We start from the raw sequence: 18,758 nt of genomic DNA on the forward strand, positions 1-18,758 counted from the left end.
TCCACCCCACTCATTTCTGAGCAAGAACTGCTCCTCTGGGGGCAGGAGGGGGGTGCAGCGTGTGTGAGAGTCACAGCACCCAGCAGCCTGCCTCCTGGCCCAGGGTGGGGCTGAACGCACTGGAGTTGGACTTGCTACTATTGATTTATTTAGAGAGGGAGTCTTGCTCTGTCGCCAGGCTGGAGTGCAATGGTGCAATCGTGGCTCACTGCAACCTCCACCTACTGGGTTCAAGCAATTCTCCTGCCTCATCCTCCTGAGTAGCTGGGATTACAGGCGCGTGCCATCACGCTTGGCTAATTTTTGTATTTTTAGTAGAGACGGGGGTATAGTTTCTTCATGTTGGCCAGGCTGGTCTCGAACTCCTGACCTTGTGATCCACCCACCTCGGCCTCCCAAAGTACTGGGATTACAGGCGTGAGCCACTGCACCTGGCCGTGGACTCGCTACTTTAAGAGGGTCCTGGTTAAAATGCAAGCTTCTAGGATAAGCAATGCTCCACATTCATACATCAGAACAATCTTCCTAGGAAATCTAGTTTTGCAACATTAAACAAGAAGTTATTAAAATTGGCCCCAAAAGGGTGATAAACACAGGAGGACAGATACTATATTTCTTAGGTCTTTCTGTCACAGTCCTTGCCTGGAAAATTCTATTTTCAAAATGTTCTTTACTGTTTTCCCACCTCACAGGGATTCTCACCTACCCTGTCCTCACCTGGGCCTGCCCCTCACAGAGAAAGGACGTGGTGTTCAACACACAGTTCCAGGAGCGCTCAGGGCTGTGGCAGAAAATATCCCAGGGACCCACAGATAGTGAGAACGGCCTCAGTGGGCCAGCAGGGCTGGCACCAGGCAGGCGCTAACCATCAACAGACAGACCCCGGAAGATTCTGACAACACAGCAGGGCCCTGGGGGAGAGCTTCTCTCCACGATGACGAAACGGCCACCACAAAGAGACCTGACCAGCCAGACGGGGTGGGCACCAGGTAGCCCTGGGAACACCATCTTACCAAGCGGGATCGTTCCCCTAGGAAGCAGAAGCAGATGCTTGTCTCATTAACCCTTTCAGCAACACTTCCAGAGACATCACAGAAACACCTCAAAGGTCTGAGGCCAACTCCACATGGCCACTGTACAAAGAGCGAACAACTACGCATCAATGTGACGGCCTTCTACAACCAAAACCCGCGTGGGACCAAAAAGAGCAAGCACAGGGTTTTCAGGACTGGACTGATTTTCTCTAGGCCTAAAGCCCGAGAGGACACGGCACCGCTGGGAGCTCCCGGGAGTCGCCCAGGCCCTCCCTTCTGGGGGCTGAGGTCCCTCGCAGGACCTGTCCACACATTCTGTCCACTCACTTCCCTGTGCCTCCCAATGTTCTTCCTTGGAGCTGTCCGCTGCGGGGAAGAGGAGTCCTCCCGGGCCTGTGCTGGTGTCCCTGCAGCCTTCCTGTCCCCAGATGTGCTGGCCCAGAGACAGGAGCCATGTGCCTGGCACTGCACCTGCCCCTCACTTCCCACCTGGGAAAACCAGCCCTCTCCGCTGGCCTTTCACTCGGCAGAGTCTCCACCTGGCTACTGCGAGCACATCCCTGGAGCACCCCACATAGGACAGGAGGGGCCACGGGCCTGCGGCAGCCACACAATCATCAAGGCTGAAGCTTCCTGAGCTGTGCTGACAAAAGCCGGGGCCTGGATCCTCTTTACCGGCTGTGCCTGCTGCTGTTCCTCTTCAACAATCTCCTTAGTATCATGAGCCCCCATCACCTGGACCACTTCCCCGTCTGCTCTCAAACCCGCATCCTGGCACAGCCTCTACACCTTGTGCTATGGCTGCACTCAAGGAGTCTTAGGAGGCCAGGGACAGAGCCCAGGGCCTGACACAGCACATCAGTCCGGTTCACTCCAGGCTTTGTGGCCAGCTTAGTGCTCTACTGCCTCCAACTTTCCCCAGCAGGGCTGGAGAGAAGCTGAATGACCAGGAGGACAAGGAGGCCTCTGGACACAAGAATCACCAAAGAACAAGCACGGCCAGCACAGAGGCCTGGGCTCCCCGCTGAGCAGCTCAAGACAGAATCCACTGGAAGGGGCACTGCAGGAGGCGCTGAACCCGCTAGGAGTGTGTGCACATGAACACACACGGGCTTGCACATGGGCACACACGGGCACACAGGTATGAACACGCACACATGGGCACATACAGGCACACAGACATATGCACATGGGCGCACATATACACAGGCACACACAAGCACACATACATGGGCACACACAGGAACACACACATGGGCGCACATATACACAGGCACACACATGGGCACACACAAGCACACATACATAGGCACACACATGGGCATACACAGGCGCACATACAGGCACATACACAGGCACACACGGGTACACACACACATGCACACACACGGGTACACATACAAGCACATGGGCACACACAGGCACATGTACACAGATACATGGGCATGTGCCCATGGGTACACACACACGGGTACACACACAAGCACATACACGGGTACACACACAAGCACATACATGGGCACATACGGGCACATGTACAGATACACGGGCATGTGCCCATGGGCACACACACAGGCGTGCACACACACAGGCACACACGGGCACACATACACACAGGTACACACTCTGGCATAGGCACATGCACACAGCACACGCATTCCTGCTCTGCAGCCTTAGATCCCACCTGCGCTTGGGAAGACTTCCCTGCCTCCTGCTCACTTTTAGGGCTCCCTTTGGTTTTTACTACAAGCAATGGAGCTTCTTCCTGTACCTTTGTGGCCCTGAGGGGAACCACTGTCTCCCTCCTGTGTCCAGCTGTCAGAAGACCCACAGGTCAGAAGCCCTATACCTCGCCCAGGGCTGGACACGCACCGGGTGCATCTCCACACGTGTGGGACCCGAGAGTGAAGCTCTCCAATCAGCCCCGGGGGCCTGAGCCTCGGGTGAAGAGGAGGTGGCACGTGGGGGCCTGTGCCCCGCCCCTGCTGCCCCTTGCCTAGACGGCGTGCAGGGTGCTACCGTGGGTCCCAGTGCAAAGCTGGAGGTGCGGGGACTGGGGACACCCTGCCTGGGCTGCTCCGGGCAGCCTGTGGAGGGCTGAGTGCAGGAGGGGCCGCGGGCTGGTACCTGTGTCCGAGTCCTTCTGCTCCCCATTGGCGCCCGCAGTGAAGGGCAGCTTCCGCTTGCTGGCTCGCTCCCTCACCTCCTTCCCGCCATCGCCACGCTCCAGTTTTGGGGTCTTGGTTAGAGAAACTTTATCTTTATCCTAGAAAAGAAAGGGATACATTCAATCGTGATTCCCAAATTACATTCTTAAGCTCTCAAGATTTGGTTTCATGTGCCAGGAGAAGCAAATCTCTTATCTGGGCAGCGAGCCCCCTCCCTGCGCCCAGGGTGTGGCTGTGTGATGTGTGAGGCGGGTCACGGACCGCAGGACCTTCCCCAGAAGCCTGGGGCCGGGCTGTGGCTCAGCCCTGATTCCGGCCCATTTCTCATCCTGCACACCAGAGGGACGCTCAGGAAATCACTGGTGTGTGTGTGGAGAAAGCAGAGGAGACAGACACGTGCTACCTCCCACTCCACTCCTGCCTTTCTGGGAGGTACTGAACAATGAGGAAAACAAGGGCTTTGCCTTCCCAAAAGAGTGGCGCTGCCACACACAGCCAAGTTCCCATCAGGAGCCTCCTGTGGAGTGAAGGCCAGCAGGGTCTCGGGGGGGGGCATGTCTTCAGGTGAGTGGCCGGGTGTGGCTCCCTGTAGCCTGAGTTCTGAGTTCTGTCAGAGCACGTCTTCCTCTGCCTGTTTCACACTGGCTGTGCTGTAGTTTTGCCTTTTCCATTCCTGAACATGGACTTTTCCACTGTTCCAGAGGCCACTGAGCAGCCCCTAGCCCCATCTCTGCCCTCCCTGGAGCTCCAGGAAGGAGTCCCTGTGGGGTAGCAGAGCCCCTCGCAGGCCTAAATGCAGGGCCCACCCACCAGGCAAGAAGCAGGGCAGGGACTGTGAAGCCCCAACTCCATCCAGCCCTGGCCCCAAGGTTGGCCTTGAGCAAGCACTGCCTCAATGGCATAATCCACTGGCTGGAAGACGTGCCCTGGGGATGGGGAAGGGAGCCTGTGTGACGCACACAGCACTCGGGACGTGGGGAGGCAGACGGTGCGACACACACAGCCCCTCTCCCCATCAGTAAGCCTTCTTTCTGGAACTTTCCCTAGGGAAGCTGCCGGCAAATACCGTGTGCAGTGGTCAGCGGTGCCTTCAGCACACTGGAGGCCTCAGCTGCTCCAGGGCTGAGATGCCCAACTGTCCCTGGGAGAAGCCCAAGCATCCCCAGCCACGGTCCTGCCTCCCGGGACCCAGATGCATCTTCTAGCTTGACTGATCAACACTGCATCCACCAAACCTGGCAGTTAACCAGAGACACCCCTGAGTGACCAGGAGAGCGCTTTCGAGAACATGCTGCAAGCTCACAGGGCAAATGGAGTTACAGAGAAGCTGCCAAGCAGACCAGAGCCATGGCAATGTGCCCACCTCTCCAGTGAGACACGGGGACAGGAGGAGGGTGCCAGACAGGTCTCCGGGGAGATGGGGCCTCAGGAACGCAACACCCACCCCAGCAGTGCAGGTCCTTCCGGCCCTCGGCCTGGGTGCCCAGATGCAGCTCATCTGCTGCCTGGCTGCAGCTCCACTGAGCTTTTCTATGGCCCCCTTGGAGTGCAGTCCCCACCTGGAATGTGAGAGGCATCCTCCTCGGGGCCGGGGAATGACAGGAAAGAATGGCACACACCAGGAAGAAGCCCCAATCTTAAACTCCTTCCTCCGAGAACACCCCTGGCCCAGTGTGTGGGTTCCATCAGACATCTGAAGAGAGGCCACCATAACGCTAATTTCAGAACCTGATGAGGGGTGGGTTCTACTACACATGTGAAGAGGCCACCATAACCTGCATTTCAGAACCTGATGAGGGCATTCTACACTAAGAAAATTATAAACCAACATACTTTATGAACACAGACAGGATATATATAAAAAGATAACACAAATGATAGGAACAAGAACAGATTTGAGAATGCAAGAAATTTAAAAAGCAATGTATTTCACCACACTAAGAAAATAAAGGAAGGAAAACCATGTGCTCATTTCAACAGCTCCAGAAAAGGCCTGTGATGAAATTCCACAGTTTTGTGATGTGGGAGGAAAGCCCCAAACTGATCAAGGCCTCCGGGAGCCTGGACAGAAGGAACACTGTCCTCAGGGCCACGGTCAAGGCAAGACTGCCTACAGGAACCTCCGCCAGGCACTTCACTAAAGGAAATACCCAAATAGACAATGGACACCCGAAACGGTGTTTCTCATCAGGAAAATGCAAATGACAGCCACGAGGAGATGCACACCAGCACCTCCACCAGGACAGCTGGGAGAAGACAGGCTCGGCAGACCCCAGCAAACGCGGCGAGGCTTCGAGGGAGAGCTGCGGGTGCGTTTCCCGTGACGCGTTCACAAACAAGCACAAGGCTGTTCAAAGGCTGTTTTGTTCGTAATACAAAAAATGACACAACTAAACTGCCCGTCCAAAGGCAAATGAACAATTCTAGAATACAAATGGAATACCGCCGGGGATGTGAGCCGTGAACACGGGGGGTGTGTACCATAAACATGGGGTGTGCACCATGAACACGGTGTACGCACCATGGAAAGGGGGGTGCATAGCATAAACTCCAAGGGTGAGCGCCATGAAAACGTGATGTGCACAGTAAACACCAGGGGTGCGCGCAATAAACACAGGAGGTGTGTGCAGCCTCGTGGAGCAGCCCTATGCATACAGTGGCAGATGCATCTGGCAACCAAGCTGGGAATATCTGTACCCCAAAGAGAAGCCCTCCTCTGGAATCAGACTGGGCTCAATCCCTTTCTTCACACATGGAAGCTTCTAGAAGACAGCACAGGAGGACATGTTCACCACCAGAAGAAAACACACACCACACCACCATGTGACGTCACCACATGCCCGTCCACGTGCCCGTCCACACACCTGTCAGCGTTGCTGACGTCAGGCCCACACACTGAGCGCTGGCAGGGATGCGGGTTCCCTGGTGGTTCTTGGGGCACACTGGCTCATTGACAGAAGGGCCCACAAATGCTGGGCATGACCACAGTCACAAAGGGAGAGAATGCCAAATGCCAACAGTAGCAAAATCCTGCAAGTCAGACACTGTGGAGCAACCAGTGTCTCCCACGGAAATCTCAACAGCCAAAACCTACCAGTGGAGACAGAAGTCAGGGCAGAGGTGACTTTTGGAATGGGGAACGTTACTGAAGGCCCCGAGGACTCTGGAATATTGTGTATTCTCACCTGGGTGGTGATTATCCCAGGTTTTACAGATGAAATTACCAGTTATAATAATGCATATCTATAGTTCACTTTAAAAGCTCACAAGTTTCTTTTTCACCTCCCAGCTCCTTACACCTCAACGAGCTGTGGAGGGAAAAGCACGCACGGGCAAGGCACCTGTGTGACACAAGGCTCGCCTCCAGCTGCCCAGAACGGGGAGCGTGGCACAGCCACCAGGAAGGTGGCTGCCATCAACCTGGGCTCAGAGCCTGCCGGGCAGCTGGGGTGGGACAGGCCCTGTTTCGGCCCCTCTGAGCTTTCCTCACCAGCACAAGAGGACTGTTGGCAGGAACCACCTGCACGTGCTACAGAATGTTCTCATTTTCTAAATGCAAATACCTCAAACATTAAATCCAATCCTTATCAGGCACCTCTTATAAAGCCCCACTATGCCCCAAGGACCACCAGATAGTGACAGCCGTGGCACAAGACCCTGCCGGGCCCACCAGCCCGCTGGTCACCTGGCGAGGTAGGCTCTGCACACGTCACATGCAGATTCTCCATCACACCATGACTTCCACTCATGGGAAGCACACACACAGCAAAGAGAAAGTTGGAGTGACTGAAAAATGGCCATGTCCAGTTGATACCCTTCCCCGGAGCTCAATCTTTCTTTTTTTTTTTTTTTTTTTTTTTTTGAGACGGAGTCTCACGCTGTTGCCCAGGCTGGAGTGCAGTGGCGCGATCTCGGCTCACTGCAAGCTCCGCCTCCCGGGTTCCCGCCATTCTCCTGCCTCAGCCTCCTGAGTAGCTGGGACTACAGGCGCCCGCCACCGCGCCCGGCTAATTTTTTGTATTTTTAGTAGAGACGGGGTTTCACTGTGGTCTCGATCTCCTGACCTTGTGATCCGCCTGCCTCGGCCTCCCAAAGTGCTGGGATTACAGGCTTGAGCCACCGCGCCCGGCCTTCAATCTTTCTTATAAGAACGAGAATCGTGTTGTCCACTGACTGCAGCACAGAGATGCCATCCAGCCCCTGCGGTTCCATTCCCGGCTCAGCTGCCGTGGTATCTGAACTGCCTGTGTGTGTGGGGGGTCTGCCTGTGTGTGGGGGGTCTGCCTGTGTGGGGGGGGGTCTGCCTGTGGGGGGGGGGTCTGCCTGTGTGTGGGGGGGGTCTGCCTGTGTGTGGGGGGGGTCTCTGCCTGTGGGGGGGGGGGTCTGCCTGGGGGGTGGGGGGGGGGGGTCTGCCTGTGGGGGGGGGGGGTCTGCCTGTGGGGGGGGGGGTCTGGGTGGGGGGTCTGCCTGTGTGTGGGGGGTCTGCCTGTGTGTGGGGGTCTGCCTGTGTGTGGGTGGTCTGCCTGTGTGTGGGGGTCTGCCTGTGTGTGGGGGGTCTGCCTGTGTGTGGGGGGGGTCTGCCTGTGTGTGGGGGGGTCTGCCTGTGTGTGGGGGGGTCTGCCTGTGTGTGGGGGGGTCTGCCTGTGTGTGGGGGGTCTGCCTGTGTGTGGGGGGGGGGTCTGCCTGTGTGTGGGGGGGTCGGCCTGTGTGTGGGGGGGTCGGCCTGTGTGTGGGGGGGTCGGCCTGTGTGTGGGGGGGTCTGCCTGTGTGTGGGGGGGTCGCCTGTGTGTGGGGGGGGTCGGCCTGTGTGTGGGGGGGGTCGGCCTGTGTGGGGGGGGGGGTCGGCCTGTGTGGGGGGGGGGGGTCGGCCTGTGTGGGGGGGGGTCGGCCTGTGTGTGGGGGGGGGTCTGCCTGTGTGGGGGGGGGTCTGCCTGTGTGTGGGGGGGGGTCTGCCTGTGTGTGGGGGGGGGTGGGGGGGGGGGTCTGCCTGTGTGGGGGGGGTCGGCCTGTGTGGGGGGGGTGGCCTGTGTGGGGGGGGGGGGCCTGTGTGGGGGGGGGTCGGCCTGTGTGTGGGGGGGGTCGGCCTGTGTGTGGGGGGGGTCGGCCTGTGTGTGGGGGGGTCGGCCTGTGTGTGGGGGGGGGCCTGTGTGTGGGGGGGTCGGCCTGTGTGTGGGGGGGGGTCTGCCTGTGTGTGGGGGGGGGGGGGCCTGTGTGTGGGGGGGTCTGCCTGTGTGTGGGGGGGGGGGCCTGTGTGTGGGGGGGTCGCCTGTGTGTGTGGGGGTCTGCCTGTGTGGGGGGGGTCCTGCCTGTGGGGGGGTCTGCCTGTGTGTGGGGGTCTGCCTGGTGGTGGGGTCTGCCTGTGTGTGGGGGGGCCTGTGGTGGCCTGTGGGGGGGGGGGTCTGCCTGTGGGGGGGGGGTCTGCCTGTGTGGGGGGGGGTCTGCCTGTGTGGGGGGGGGGGGGGCCTGTGTGTGGGGGGTCTGCCTGTGTGGGGGGGGGGGGCCTGTGTGTGGGGGTCTGGGGTCTGCCTGTGTGTGGGGGGGTCTGCCTGTGTGGGGGGGGTCTGCCTGTGTGTGGGGGGGGTCTGCCTGTGTGTGGGGGGGGGGGGGGGTCTGGCCTGTGTGGGGGGGGGTCGGCCTGTGTGGGGGGGGGGGGTGGGGGGGGGGTCGGCCTGTGTCGGCCTGTGGGGGGGGGGTCGGCCTGTGTGGGGGGGGGGGGGCCTGTGTGGGGGGGTCGGCCTGTGTGGGGGGGGGGCCTGTGTGGGGGGGGGGGGCCTGTGTGGGGGGGGCCTGGGGGGGTCGGGGGGGGGGGGGGGCCTGTGTGGGGGGGGGGCCTGTGTGGGGGGGGGTCGGCCTGTGGGGGGGGGGGGGCCTGTGTGTGGGGGGGTCGGCCTGTGTGTGGGGGGGTCGGCCTGTGTGGGGGGGTCGGCCTGTGTGGGGGGGGTGGCTGCCTGTGGGGGGGGGGGGGCCTGTGTGTGGGGGGTCTGCCTGTGTGTGGGGGGGTCGGCCTGTGTGTGGGGGGGTCGGCCTGTGTGTGGGGGGGGGGCCTGTGGGGTGGGGGGGTCGGCCTGTGTGTGGGGGGGGGGGCCTGTGGTGTGGGGGGGGCCTGTGTGTGGGGGGGTCGGCCTGTGTGTGGGGGGGGGGGGCCTGTGTGTGGGGGGTCGTGTGGGGGGGGTCTGTGTGTGGGGGGGGGGTCTGCCTGTGTGGGGGGGGTCTGCCTGTGTGGGGGGGGGGGGCCTGTGTGGGGGGGGGGGGTGGGGGGGGGGTCTGCCTGTGTGGGGGGGGGGCCTGTGTGGGGGGGGTCTGGTGTGGGGGGGGGGGGGGGCCTGTGGGGGGGGTCTGGGGGTGTGGGGGGGGGGGGGGCCTGTGTGGGGGGGGGTCGGCCTGTGTGGGGGGGGTCGGCCTGTGTGTGGCCTGGGGGTCGGGGGTCGGCGTGTGTGTGGGGGGGGGCCTGTGTGTGGGGGGGTCGGCCTGTGTGGGGGGGGTCGGCCTGTGTGTGGGGGGGGGCCTGTGTGTGGGGGGGGGGGGGCCTGTGTGTGGGGGGGGGGCCTGTGTGTGGGGGGGGGGGCCTGTGTGTGGGGGGGGGGGGTGTGGGGGGGGGGGGGTCGGCCTGTGTGTGGGGGGGGGGGGGGGCCTGTGTGTGGGGGGGGTCGGCCTGTGTGGGGGGGGGGGGGCCTGTGTGTGGGGGGGTCGGGTGTGTGGGGGGGGGGGGGGGCCTGTGTGTGGGGGGGGTCGGCCTGTGTGTGGGGGGGGTCGGCCTGTGTGGGGGGGGTCGGCCTGTGTGTGGGGGGGTCGGCCTGTGGGGGGGGGGGGTGTGGGGGGGGGCCTGTGTGTGGGGGGTCGGCCTGTGTGTGGGGGGTCTGCCTGTGTGTGGGGGGGGGGGGCCTGTGTGTGGGGGGGTCTGCCTGTGTGTGGGGGGGGGGCCTGTGTGTGGGGGGGGGCCTGTGTGTGGGGGGGGGTCTGCCTGTGTGTGTGGGGGGTGGGGGGGGGGTCGGCCTGTGTGTGGGGGGTCGGCCTGTGTGGGGGGGTCGGCCTGTGTGTGTGGGGTCGGCCTGTGTGTGGGGGGGGGGGCCTGTGTGTGTGGGGGGGGCCTGTGTGGGGGGGGGCCTGGGGGGGGGGGCCTGTGTGGGGGGGGTCTGCCTGTGTGGGGGGGGGTCTGCCTGTGTGTGGGGGGGGGGGGGGGCCTGTGTGGGGGGTCTGCCTGTGTGTGGGGGGGGGGGGGCCTGTGTGGGGGGGTCTGCCTGTGGGGGGGGGGGGGGGCCTGTGTGGGGGGGGGGGCCTGTGTGGGGGGGGTCTGCCTGTGGGGGGGGGGGCCTGTGTGGGGGGGGGTCTGCCTGTGTGGGGGGGGGGCCTGTGTGGGGGGGGGGGGGGCCTGTGTGGGGGGGGTCTGCCTGTGTGGGGGGGGGCCTGTGTGGGGGGGGGGGGCCTGTGTGGGGGGGGGGGCCTGTGGGGGGGGGGGGGGGCCTGTGTGTGGGGGTCGGCCTGTGTGTGGGGGGTCGGCCTGTGTGTGGGGGGTCGGCCTGTGTGGGGGGGGTCGGCCTGTGTGGGGGGGGTCGGCCTGTGTGGGGGGGGGGGCCTGTGTGGGGGGGTCGGCCTGTGTGGGGGGGGGGGCCTGTGTGGGGGGGTCTGCGTGTGTGGGGGGTCTGCGTGTGTGGGGGGGTCGGCCTGTGTGTGGGGGGGGCCTGTGGGGGGGGGGGGGGCCTGTGGGGGGGGGGGGGGCCTGTGTGGGGGGGGGGGGGGGGGGGCCTGGGGGGGGGGGGGGGGGGCCTGTGTGGGGGGGGGGCCTGTGTGGGGGGGGGGCCTGTGTGGGGGGGGGGGCCTGTGTGGGGGGGTCAGCCTGTGTGGGGGGGTCAGCCTGTGTGTGGGGTCAGCCTGTGTGGGGGGGGGGGCCTGTGTGGGGGGTCTGCCTGTGTGGGGGGTCTGCCTGTGTGGGGGGGGTCTGCCTGTGTGTGGGGTCTGCCTGTGTGTGGGGGGGGGCCTGTGTGGGGGATCTGCCTGTGTGTGGGGGGGGGGGCCTGTGTGTGTGGGGGTCGGCCTGTGTGTGGGGTCGGCCTGTGTGGGGGGTCGGCCTGTGTGGGGGGGGGTCGGCCTGTGTGGGGGGGGGGGCCTGTGTGGGGGGGTCTGCCTGTGTGTGGGATCTGCCTCTGTGTGGGGTCAGCCTGTATGGGGGGTCTGCCTGTGTGGGGGGTCTGCCTGTGTGGGGGATGTGCCTGTGTGCGGGGGTCTGCCTGTGTGGGGGGTCGGCCTGTGTGTGGGGGGTCGGCCTGTGTGTGGGATCTGCCTCTGTGTGGGGTTAGCTTGTATGGGGGGTCTGCCTGTGTGGGGGGTCTGCCTGTGGGGGGGGATCTGCCTGTGTGGGGGGTCGGCCTGTGTGGGGTGGGCCTGTGTGGGGTCTGCCTGTGTGTGGGATCTGCCTGTGTGTGGGGGGTCGGCCTGTGTGGGGTCTGCCTGTGTGGGGGGTCTGCCTGTGTGTGGGGGGTCGGCCTGTGTGTGTGGGGTCGGCCTGTGTGTGGGGTCTGCCTGTGTGGGGGGTCTGCCTGTGTGGGGGGGGGTCGGCCTGTGTGTGGGGGGTCGGCCTGTGTGTGGGGGGTCGGCCTGTGTGTGGGGGGTCGGCCTGTGTGCGGGGGGGGGGGGGCCTGTGTGGGGGGGGGGCCTGTGTGTGGGGGGGGGGGCCTGTGTGTGGGGGGTCTGCCTGTGTGGGGGGGTCTGCCTGTGTGGGGGGGTCTGCCTGTGTGGGGGGGGGCCTGTGTGGGGGGTCTGCCTGTGTGGGGGGTCTCTGCCTGTGTGGGGGGTCTGCCTGTGTGGGGGGGGTCTGCCTGTGTGTGGGGGGGTCTGCCTGTGTGTGGGGGGTCTGCCTGTGTGTGGGGGGGTCTGCCTGTGTGTGGGGGGGGGGGCCTGTGTGGGGGGGGGGGTGCCTGTGTGGGGGGGGGGGGGGCCTGTGTGTGGGGGGTCTGCCTGTGTGTGGGGGGTCTGCCTGTGTGGGGGGGTCTGCCTGTGTGGGGGGGGTCTGCCTGTGTGGGGGGGGGGTCTGCCTGTGTGGGGGGGGGGGGGGCCTGTGTGTGGGGTCTGCCTGTGTGTGGGGGGTCTGCCTGTGTGTGGGGGGTCTGCCTGTGTGGGGGGTCTGCCTGTGTGTGGGGTCTGCCTGTGTGTGTGGGGTCTGCCTGTGTGTGGGGGGGTCTGCCTGTGTGGGGGGGGGTGCCTGTGTGGGGGGGGTCTGCCTGTGTGTGGGGGGGGGGGGGCCTGTGTGGGGGGTCTGCCTGTGTGTGGGGGGGGGTCGGCCTGTGTGGGGGGTCTGCCTGTGTGTGGGGGGTCGGCCTGTGTGGGGGGTCTGCCTGTGTGTGTGGGGTCTGCCTGTGTGTGTGGGGTCTGCCTGTGTGTGGGGGTCTGCCTGTGTGGGGGGTCTGCCTGTGTGGGGGGGGGTCTGCCTGTGTGTGGGGGGGGTCGGCCTGTGTGTGTGGGGTCGGCCTGTGTGTGGGGTCTGCCTGTGTGTGGGGGGTCTGCCTGTGTGTGGGGTCTGCCTGTGTGTGGGGTCTGCCTGTGGGGGGGGTCTGCCTGTGTGGGGGGGGGGGGGGCCTGTGTGGGGGGGGGGGGGGTCGGCCTGTGTGTGTGGGGGTCGGCCTGTGTGTGGGGTCTGCCTGTGTGTGGGGTCTGCCTGTGTGTGTGGGGTCTGCCTGTGTGGGGGGTCTGCCTGTGTGGGGGGTCTGCCTGTGTGTGGGGGGTCTGCCTGTGTGGGGGGTCTGCCTGTGTGGGGGGGGGGGGGGTCTGCCTGTGTGGGGGGGGTCTGCCTGTGTGTGGGGGGTCTGCCTGTGTGGGGGGGTCTGCCTGTGTGTGGGGGGGGGGGGGGTGCCTGTGTGGGGGGGGTCTGCCTGTGTGTGGGGTCTGCCTGTGTGTGGGGTCTGCCTGTGTGGGGGGGGTCTGCCTGTGTGGGGGGGGTCTGCCTGTGTGGGGGGGGTCGGCCTGTGGGGGGGGGTCTGCCTGTGTGGGGGGGTCGGCCTGTGTGTGGGGGTCGGCCTGTGTGGGGGGTCGGCCTGTGTGTGGGGGGTCGGCCTGTGTGTGGGGGGTCTGCGTGTGTGGGGGGTCTGCCTGTGTGGGGGGTCTGCCTGTGTGGGGGGGTCTGCCTGTGTGGGGGGTCGGCCTGTGTGTGGGGGGTCGGCCTGTGTGTGGGGGGTCTGCGTGTGTGGGGGGGTCTGCGTGTGTGGGGGGGTCTGCCTGTGTGGGGGGGTCGGCCTGTGTGTGGGGGTCGGCCTGTGTGGGGGGTCGGCCTGTGTGGGGGGGGTCGGCCTGTGTGGGGGGTCGGCCTGTGTGGGGGGTCTGCCTGTGTGTGGGGGATCGGCCTGTGTGGGGGGTCAGCCTGTATGGGGGGGTCAGCCTGTGTGTGGGGTCAGCCTGTGTGTGGGGTCAGCCTGTGTGGGGGGTCTGCCTGTGTGGGGGGTCTGCCTGTGTGTGGGGTCGGCCTGTGTGGGGGGTCTGCCTGTGTGGGGGATCTGCCTGTGTGGGGGGTCAGCCTGTGTGTGGGGGGTAGGCCTGTGTGTGGGGGGGGCGGCCTGTGTGGGGGGTCGGCCTGTGTGGGGGGGGTCGGCCTGTGGTGGGGTCGGCCTGTGTGGGGGGTCGGCCTGTGTGTGGGATCTGCCTCTGTGTGGGGTCAGCCTGTATGGGGGGTCTGCCTGTGTGGGGGGTCTGCCTGTGTGGGGGATGTGCCTGTGTGCGGGGGTCTGCCTGTGTGGGGGGTCGGCCTGTGTGTGGGGGGGGTCGGCCTGTGTGTGGGATCTGCCTCTGTGTGGGGTTAGCTTGTATGGGGGGTCTGCCTGTGTGGGGGGTCTGCCTGTGGGGGGGGATCTGCCTGTGTGGGGGGTTGGCCTGTGTGGGGTGGGCCTGTGTGGGGTCTGCCTGTGTGTGGGATCTGCCTGTGTGTGGGGGGTCGGCCTGTGTGGGGTCTGCCTGTGTGGGGGGTCTGCCTGTGTGTGGGGGGTCGGCCTGTGTGTGTGGGGTCGGCCTGTGTGTGGGGTCTGCCTGTGTGGGGGGTCTGCCTGTGTGGGGGGGGGGTCGGCCTGTGTGTGGGGGGGTCGGCCTGTGTGTGGGGGGTCGGCCTGTGTGTGTGGGGTCGGCCTGTGTGTGGGGGGTCGGCCTGTGTGTGGGGGGTCGGCCTGTGTGCGGGGGTCGGCCTGTGTGGGGGATCGGCCTGTGTGTGGGGGGTCTGCCTGTGTGTGGGGGGTCGGCCTGTGTGGGGGGTCTGCCTGTGTGGGGGGTCGGCCTGTGTGGGGGGTCTGCCTGTGTGCGGGGGTCGGCCTATGTGGGGGGTCTGCCTGTGTGGGGGGTCTGCCTGTGTGGGGGGTCGGCCTGTGTGGGGGGTCGGCCTGTGGGCTCTCTTCTGTTCCACTCGCCCATGGGCCTGTCCCGCTGCCAAGAGGAAGCGATGACACCATATTGCGTCCTCCAATTCTGTTCTTTCTCAAGGCGGCTTTGGTTATTCCACGTCTTTTGAATTTCCCTATTAACTCTGGAATCATCTTATGAATTTCTACCCAAAAAAGCCCATGGGGATTTTGGCTGGCATCACACTGACACTATACATCAATGTGGAGAGAGATCTGAGGGTCTCCTGATAATGAATATTGTATCACTCTCCATTCAGGTGTTGCTTAATTTCTCTCAGGAATACTTTGCAGCTTTCGGGGTACAGGTTTTGCAGCACACCTTTGGTCAAATTTACCCCAAAACTATCTGTATTTCTGATACTGCTGCAAACATATTTTTACAACTTCAGCCCTCTATTATTTATGAGTATTTAGAAATACACTTCCGCACACTGGAACACCACGCTACGCTCACTGATTCTTGCAGCTTTTGGACAGACGTCTTGGGCTTTCCTCACTAGATGTCTCCGAGTAAAGACAGTGTTCCTCTTTCCTCTTCAGTCTGACTTTCGGGTAGTGGACCGTGCTGCCTGGAGCCTGCAGGACGATGCTGACTGTGGTGGAGAAGGCCAGTGTTTGTTCTCAATTTTAGGTGGAAAGAATTCAGTCTTTGACGTTAAATATGAAGTCAGTTGCAGGTTTTCACAGATGCTCTGTATCAGGCTGAGGAAACTCCCCTCTATTCCTAGTTTGCGGAATTTTTTTTAAAATAATGAGTGTGTTGACTTTTGTCAAATGTTTTTGCTGCATTAGTTGGTGTGATCACAGGGTTTTCTTTGTTCCGTCTAATAACAGAACAACTCAAACTGACTGATGCTGGAGGGTCAACCGTCTAATAACAGAACAACTCAAACTGACTGATACTGGAGGGTCAACCGTCTAATAACAGAACAACTCAAACTGACTGATGCTGGAGGGTCAACCGTCTAATAACAGAACAACTCAAACTGACTGATGCTGGAGGGTCAACCGTCTAATAACAGAACAACTCAAACTGACTGATGCTGGAGGGTCAACCGTCTAATAACAGAACAACTCAAACTGACTGATGCTGGAGGGTCAACCGTCTAATAACAGAACAACTCAAACTGACTGATGCTGGAGGGTCAACCGTCTAATAACAGAACAACTCAAACTGACTGATACTGGAGGGTCAACCTTGAATGCTTGGAATCAGCCCTACTTGGCTGGTCATGGTACATGATTCATTTTATTTTATAAACTGATGAATTCAATTTGCTAAAATTCTTTCTGAAATGTTTATGTCTGTGTTCGTGAGGCCGCTGGTCTGTGGTCTTCTTATCCTGCCGTGTCTTTGTCTGGCCTTGGCATCAGGGTAGTCCTGACACAGCAACTACCCATCCAGATACAAAACAGGAACCTCCATGCTCACCTCACACCACACACACAATGTAACTAGAAATGGACCATAGACCTACGTCTAAGAACTAAAACTCTAAAACGTACGGAACACAGGAAGAACTTCTGTGACCTTCATTTGCCAAAGATAGGATTTTAAGAGACAGCATGAGTTCTAGAGGAAAACATTAAATAGAGTGGACTTCTATCTTGGGAACTGGGCAAGAGTGAAGACATGGGGGCTGCTCAGAGCACCCTATGCACCACTGTCTAAGGACCCAGAGCCAAGGGGATTTCCTCGGCTTTTTCTTCTTAAAGTGGGAAGTGTTTGCTTTATTCTAATAATGAGAATCAGGAACACAGGGAAGGACTTCCACTTCTTTCTTCTTCCCCGAAGCAGACTCTCTCTCTGTCAGAGTGAGGCAGTGAGACAGGCTGGAGGGCAGTGACGTGATCTTGGCTCACTGCAGCCTCTGCCTCCCTGGTTCAAGCAGTTCTCCTGCCTCAGCCTCCTGAGTAGCTGGGATTACAGGTGTGCACCACCAAGCCCATATAATTTTGGAATTTTTAGTAGAGATGGGGTTTTGCCATGTTGGCCAGGCTAGTCTCGAACTCCCGACCTTGGGTGATCCTCGTGTCTTGGCCTCCCAAAGTGCTGGGATGACAGGTGTGAGCCACCACACCCGGCCAAGAACTCCCACTTCTTAAAGGTGATGTGAGAACCTGAGGAGCTCGGCGTTCACAGTACCAGGTGAGCCTCAGTGCAGACAGCATGTGGCAGAGCTCAGAACACAGAGAATGCAAATTTGCTGCTTCAGAGCTAAACCTCCGGTGGGAGGAGACGAGGACGGCGTGTTCCACAGAGAGGAGTAACGCAGGGGAGGGTGGGGCGGAGGCAGCGTGCAGGCGTGTGAACCGGGTGGTGGGGGAAGCCCAACTGTCAGGTGAGCAGAAATGGCAGGAGCTGGCCAGCCACAGGCCCTGTGCTCTGAGTCCTAGGACTGGGAAGAGAAGTGGACCCCAGTCCAGCAAGCCTGGCCAGTCCGGCTTTCTCTGTGATGCTGCTCTATGTCCTTTTCTGCCTTAGTGAAACGACGGACAGAAACCACCCTCTCCAGGCTCCCATGCGGGCCCACAGCGGCCTCAGGGCTGCCTGAGCCCAGCTTTACCCTCTTGTGTTCTCGCCGTCAGACACGGCCTCCTGCTGCTCCCAAAGCACGAGGGTGAGTTCTGGGCTCTGCTCTGAGTACAGACCCCAACCCAGACCTGCTCGTGAGGCCACAGCCTGAGGTGGGACGTGCCGAGGCCCGGCCATGCGCTTCCCAGCTTCTCAGCTAAGGTCACTCTGGAATACTTATCTCGGGGGACAGAGCTCACAGCTCCCCACTTGCAGTGCTGACAAAGCTACCTTTGGAAGGGGCCTCAGACCAGATGTGAGTCTGTAACTGGCATAGACTGGGGGTGTTTCTGCTGAGACTCGCTGGAGGGCCCACATGCTCAGTTCTCAACTGCAGCCTCCATGCCCGTGGGCGCCACCTCCAGCTTCTCGGCCTCAACACAGCTTGCCGGGTCTGAGCGGGGCTGCGAATGTGGGTTCCTAACAAGCTCCAGCCGCTCAGGAGACTGTGAGGCTGTCTGTACTCCGAGTGGCGTGCACAGAACTCAGTGAGACAGGGTGACTGTGCCCCGGGGCTGGGGGTGACACTGTTCTCTGTGGCCCTGGACACCTTTGGATCAGAACACACTCAACGATGCAGACACCTGATGGTTCTTCCTGAGGCAGCTTGGTGGTTCTGAGAGTCCATGGTAGGCAGTGGTGAGAAACCGCCTCCAGGAGGGGCCCTTTCTCTGACACACCTGCCACTGCGCTCACTGGTGCAGCCCAAGGGACACGCACAAGCTGTCAGGTCAGCACGGCATCAGGATGTACTGCAGAGTCATGGGCTCCGTTTCCATCTTCCATGTGTATGTCACTGAGATCACGATTCTTTTGGAAAAATCTAAAAATATATTGTTTTTGATAACATAAAACTGTATCTGGAGAAAAGGGAATTTACGGTAGAAAACTGAGCAGAAACCATTCCAGCCTGTACCAGGAGAAGGCAGGTCAGACATGTGCACCTGAGTTCTGGCCCTCTGAGGTCACTTCCTCCCTAAGGAATACAGCCTCTTCTAATAGCAGCTGCAACCAGGAGTGCGTCTTCCCAGGCGTTCTATTTCAAGCTACCGTTCAAGCTAAGAAAGCTCCACTAGGCCTGAGAGCTCCCTACTCCCTGTAATGCATTTAAAATTTGTCTGCCTGCAGGAGGAAAATGCCTGGCTTTACTGTGAGTAGCTGGAAACAAACCAACAAACGAAACAGGACAGGCTGGTAGTTCCTGCCTGTGATGCCGAAGCTGAAGGATCACTTGAGCTCAGAAGTTTGAGACCAGCCTAGGCAACATGGTGAGACCTCATCTCTACAAAAAATATAAAAATTAGCAGGGTGTGCTGGTATGCTCCTGCGGTCCCAGCTACAAGGGAGGCTGAAGTAGGAGGATTGCTTGAGCCTGGGGCGGTGGGGCAGGGTGGAGGGGTGTGGAGGGATGCAGAAGTTGCAGTGAGCTGAGACTGTACCACTGACCCTGTCAACCACCCCTCCCAACACACACACACACACACACACACACACACACTGTACCACTGACCCTGTCAACCACCCCTCCCAACACACACACACACACACACACACACACACACACACACACACACACACACACACACTGTACCACTGACCCTGTCAACCA

At 61.6% G+C, this 18,758-nt stretch overlaps 1 protein-coding gene across 1 annotated transcript in view; it reads right to left on the minus strand.

The window, feature by feature from the left end:
* Window positions 1-18,758, minus strand: part of ANKRD11 (ankyrin repeat domain containing 11) — a 113,644-nt gene that overhangs the window by 36,724 nt on the left and 58,162 nt on the right. Inside the window, exon 3 of the mRNA XM_050772856.1 lies at window positions 3,162-3,300. Within this exon, the coding sequence (XP_050628813.1) occupies window positions 3,162-3,300 (139 nt within the window). The remainder of the gene's footprint in view (window positions 1-3,161; window positions 3,301-18,758) is intronic.

The sequence above is a fragment of the Macaca thibetana genome, chromosome 20 (genome assembly GCF_024542745.1).
Source record: "Macaca thibetana thibetana isolate TM-01 chromosome 20, ASM2454274v1, whole genome shotgun sequence".
NCBI lineage: Eukaryota > Metazoa > Chordata > Mammalia > Primates > Cercopithecidae > Macaca > Macaca thibetana.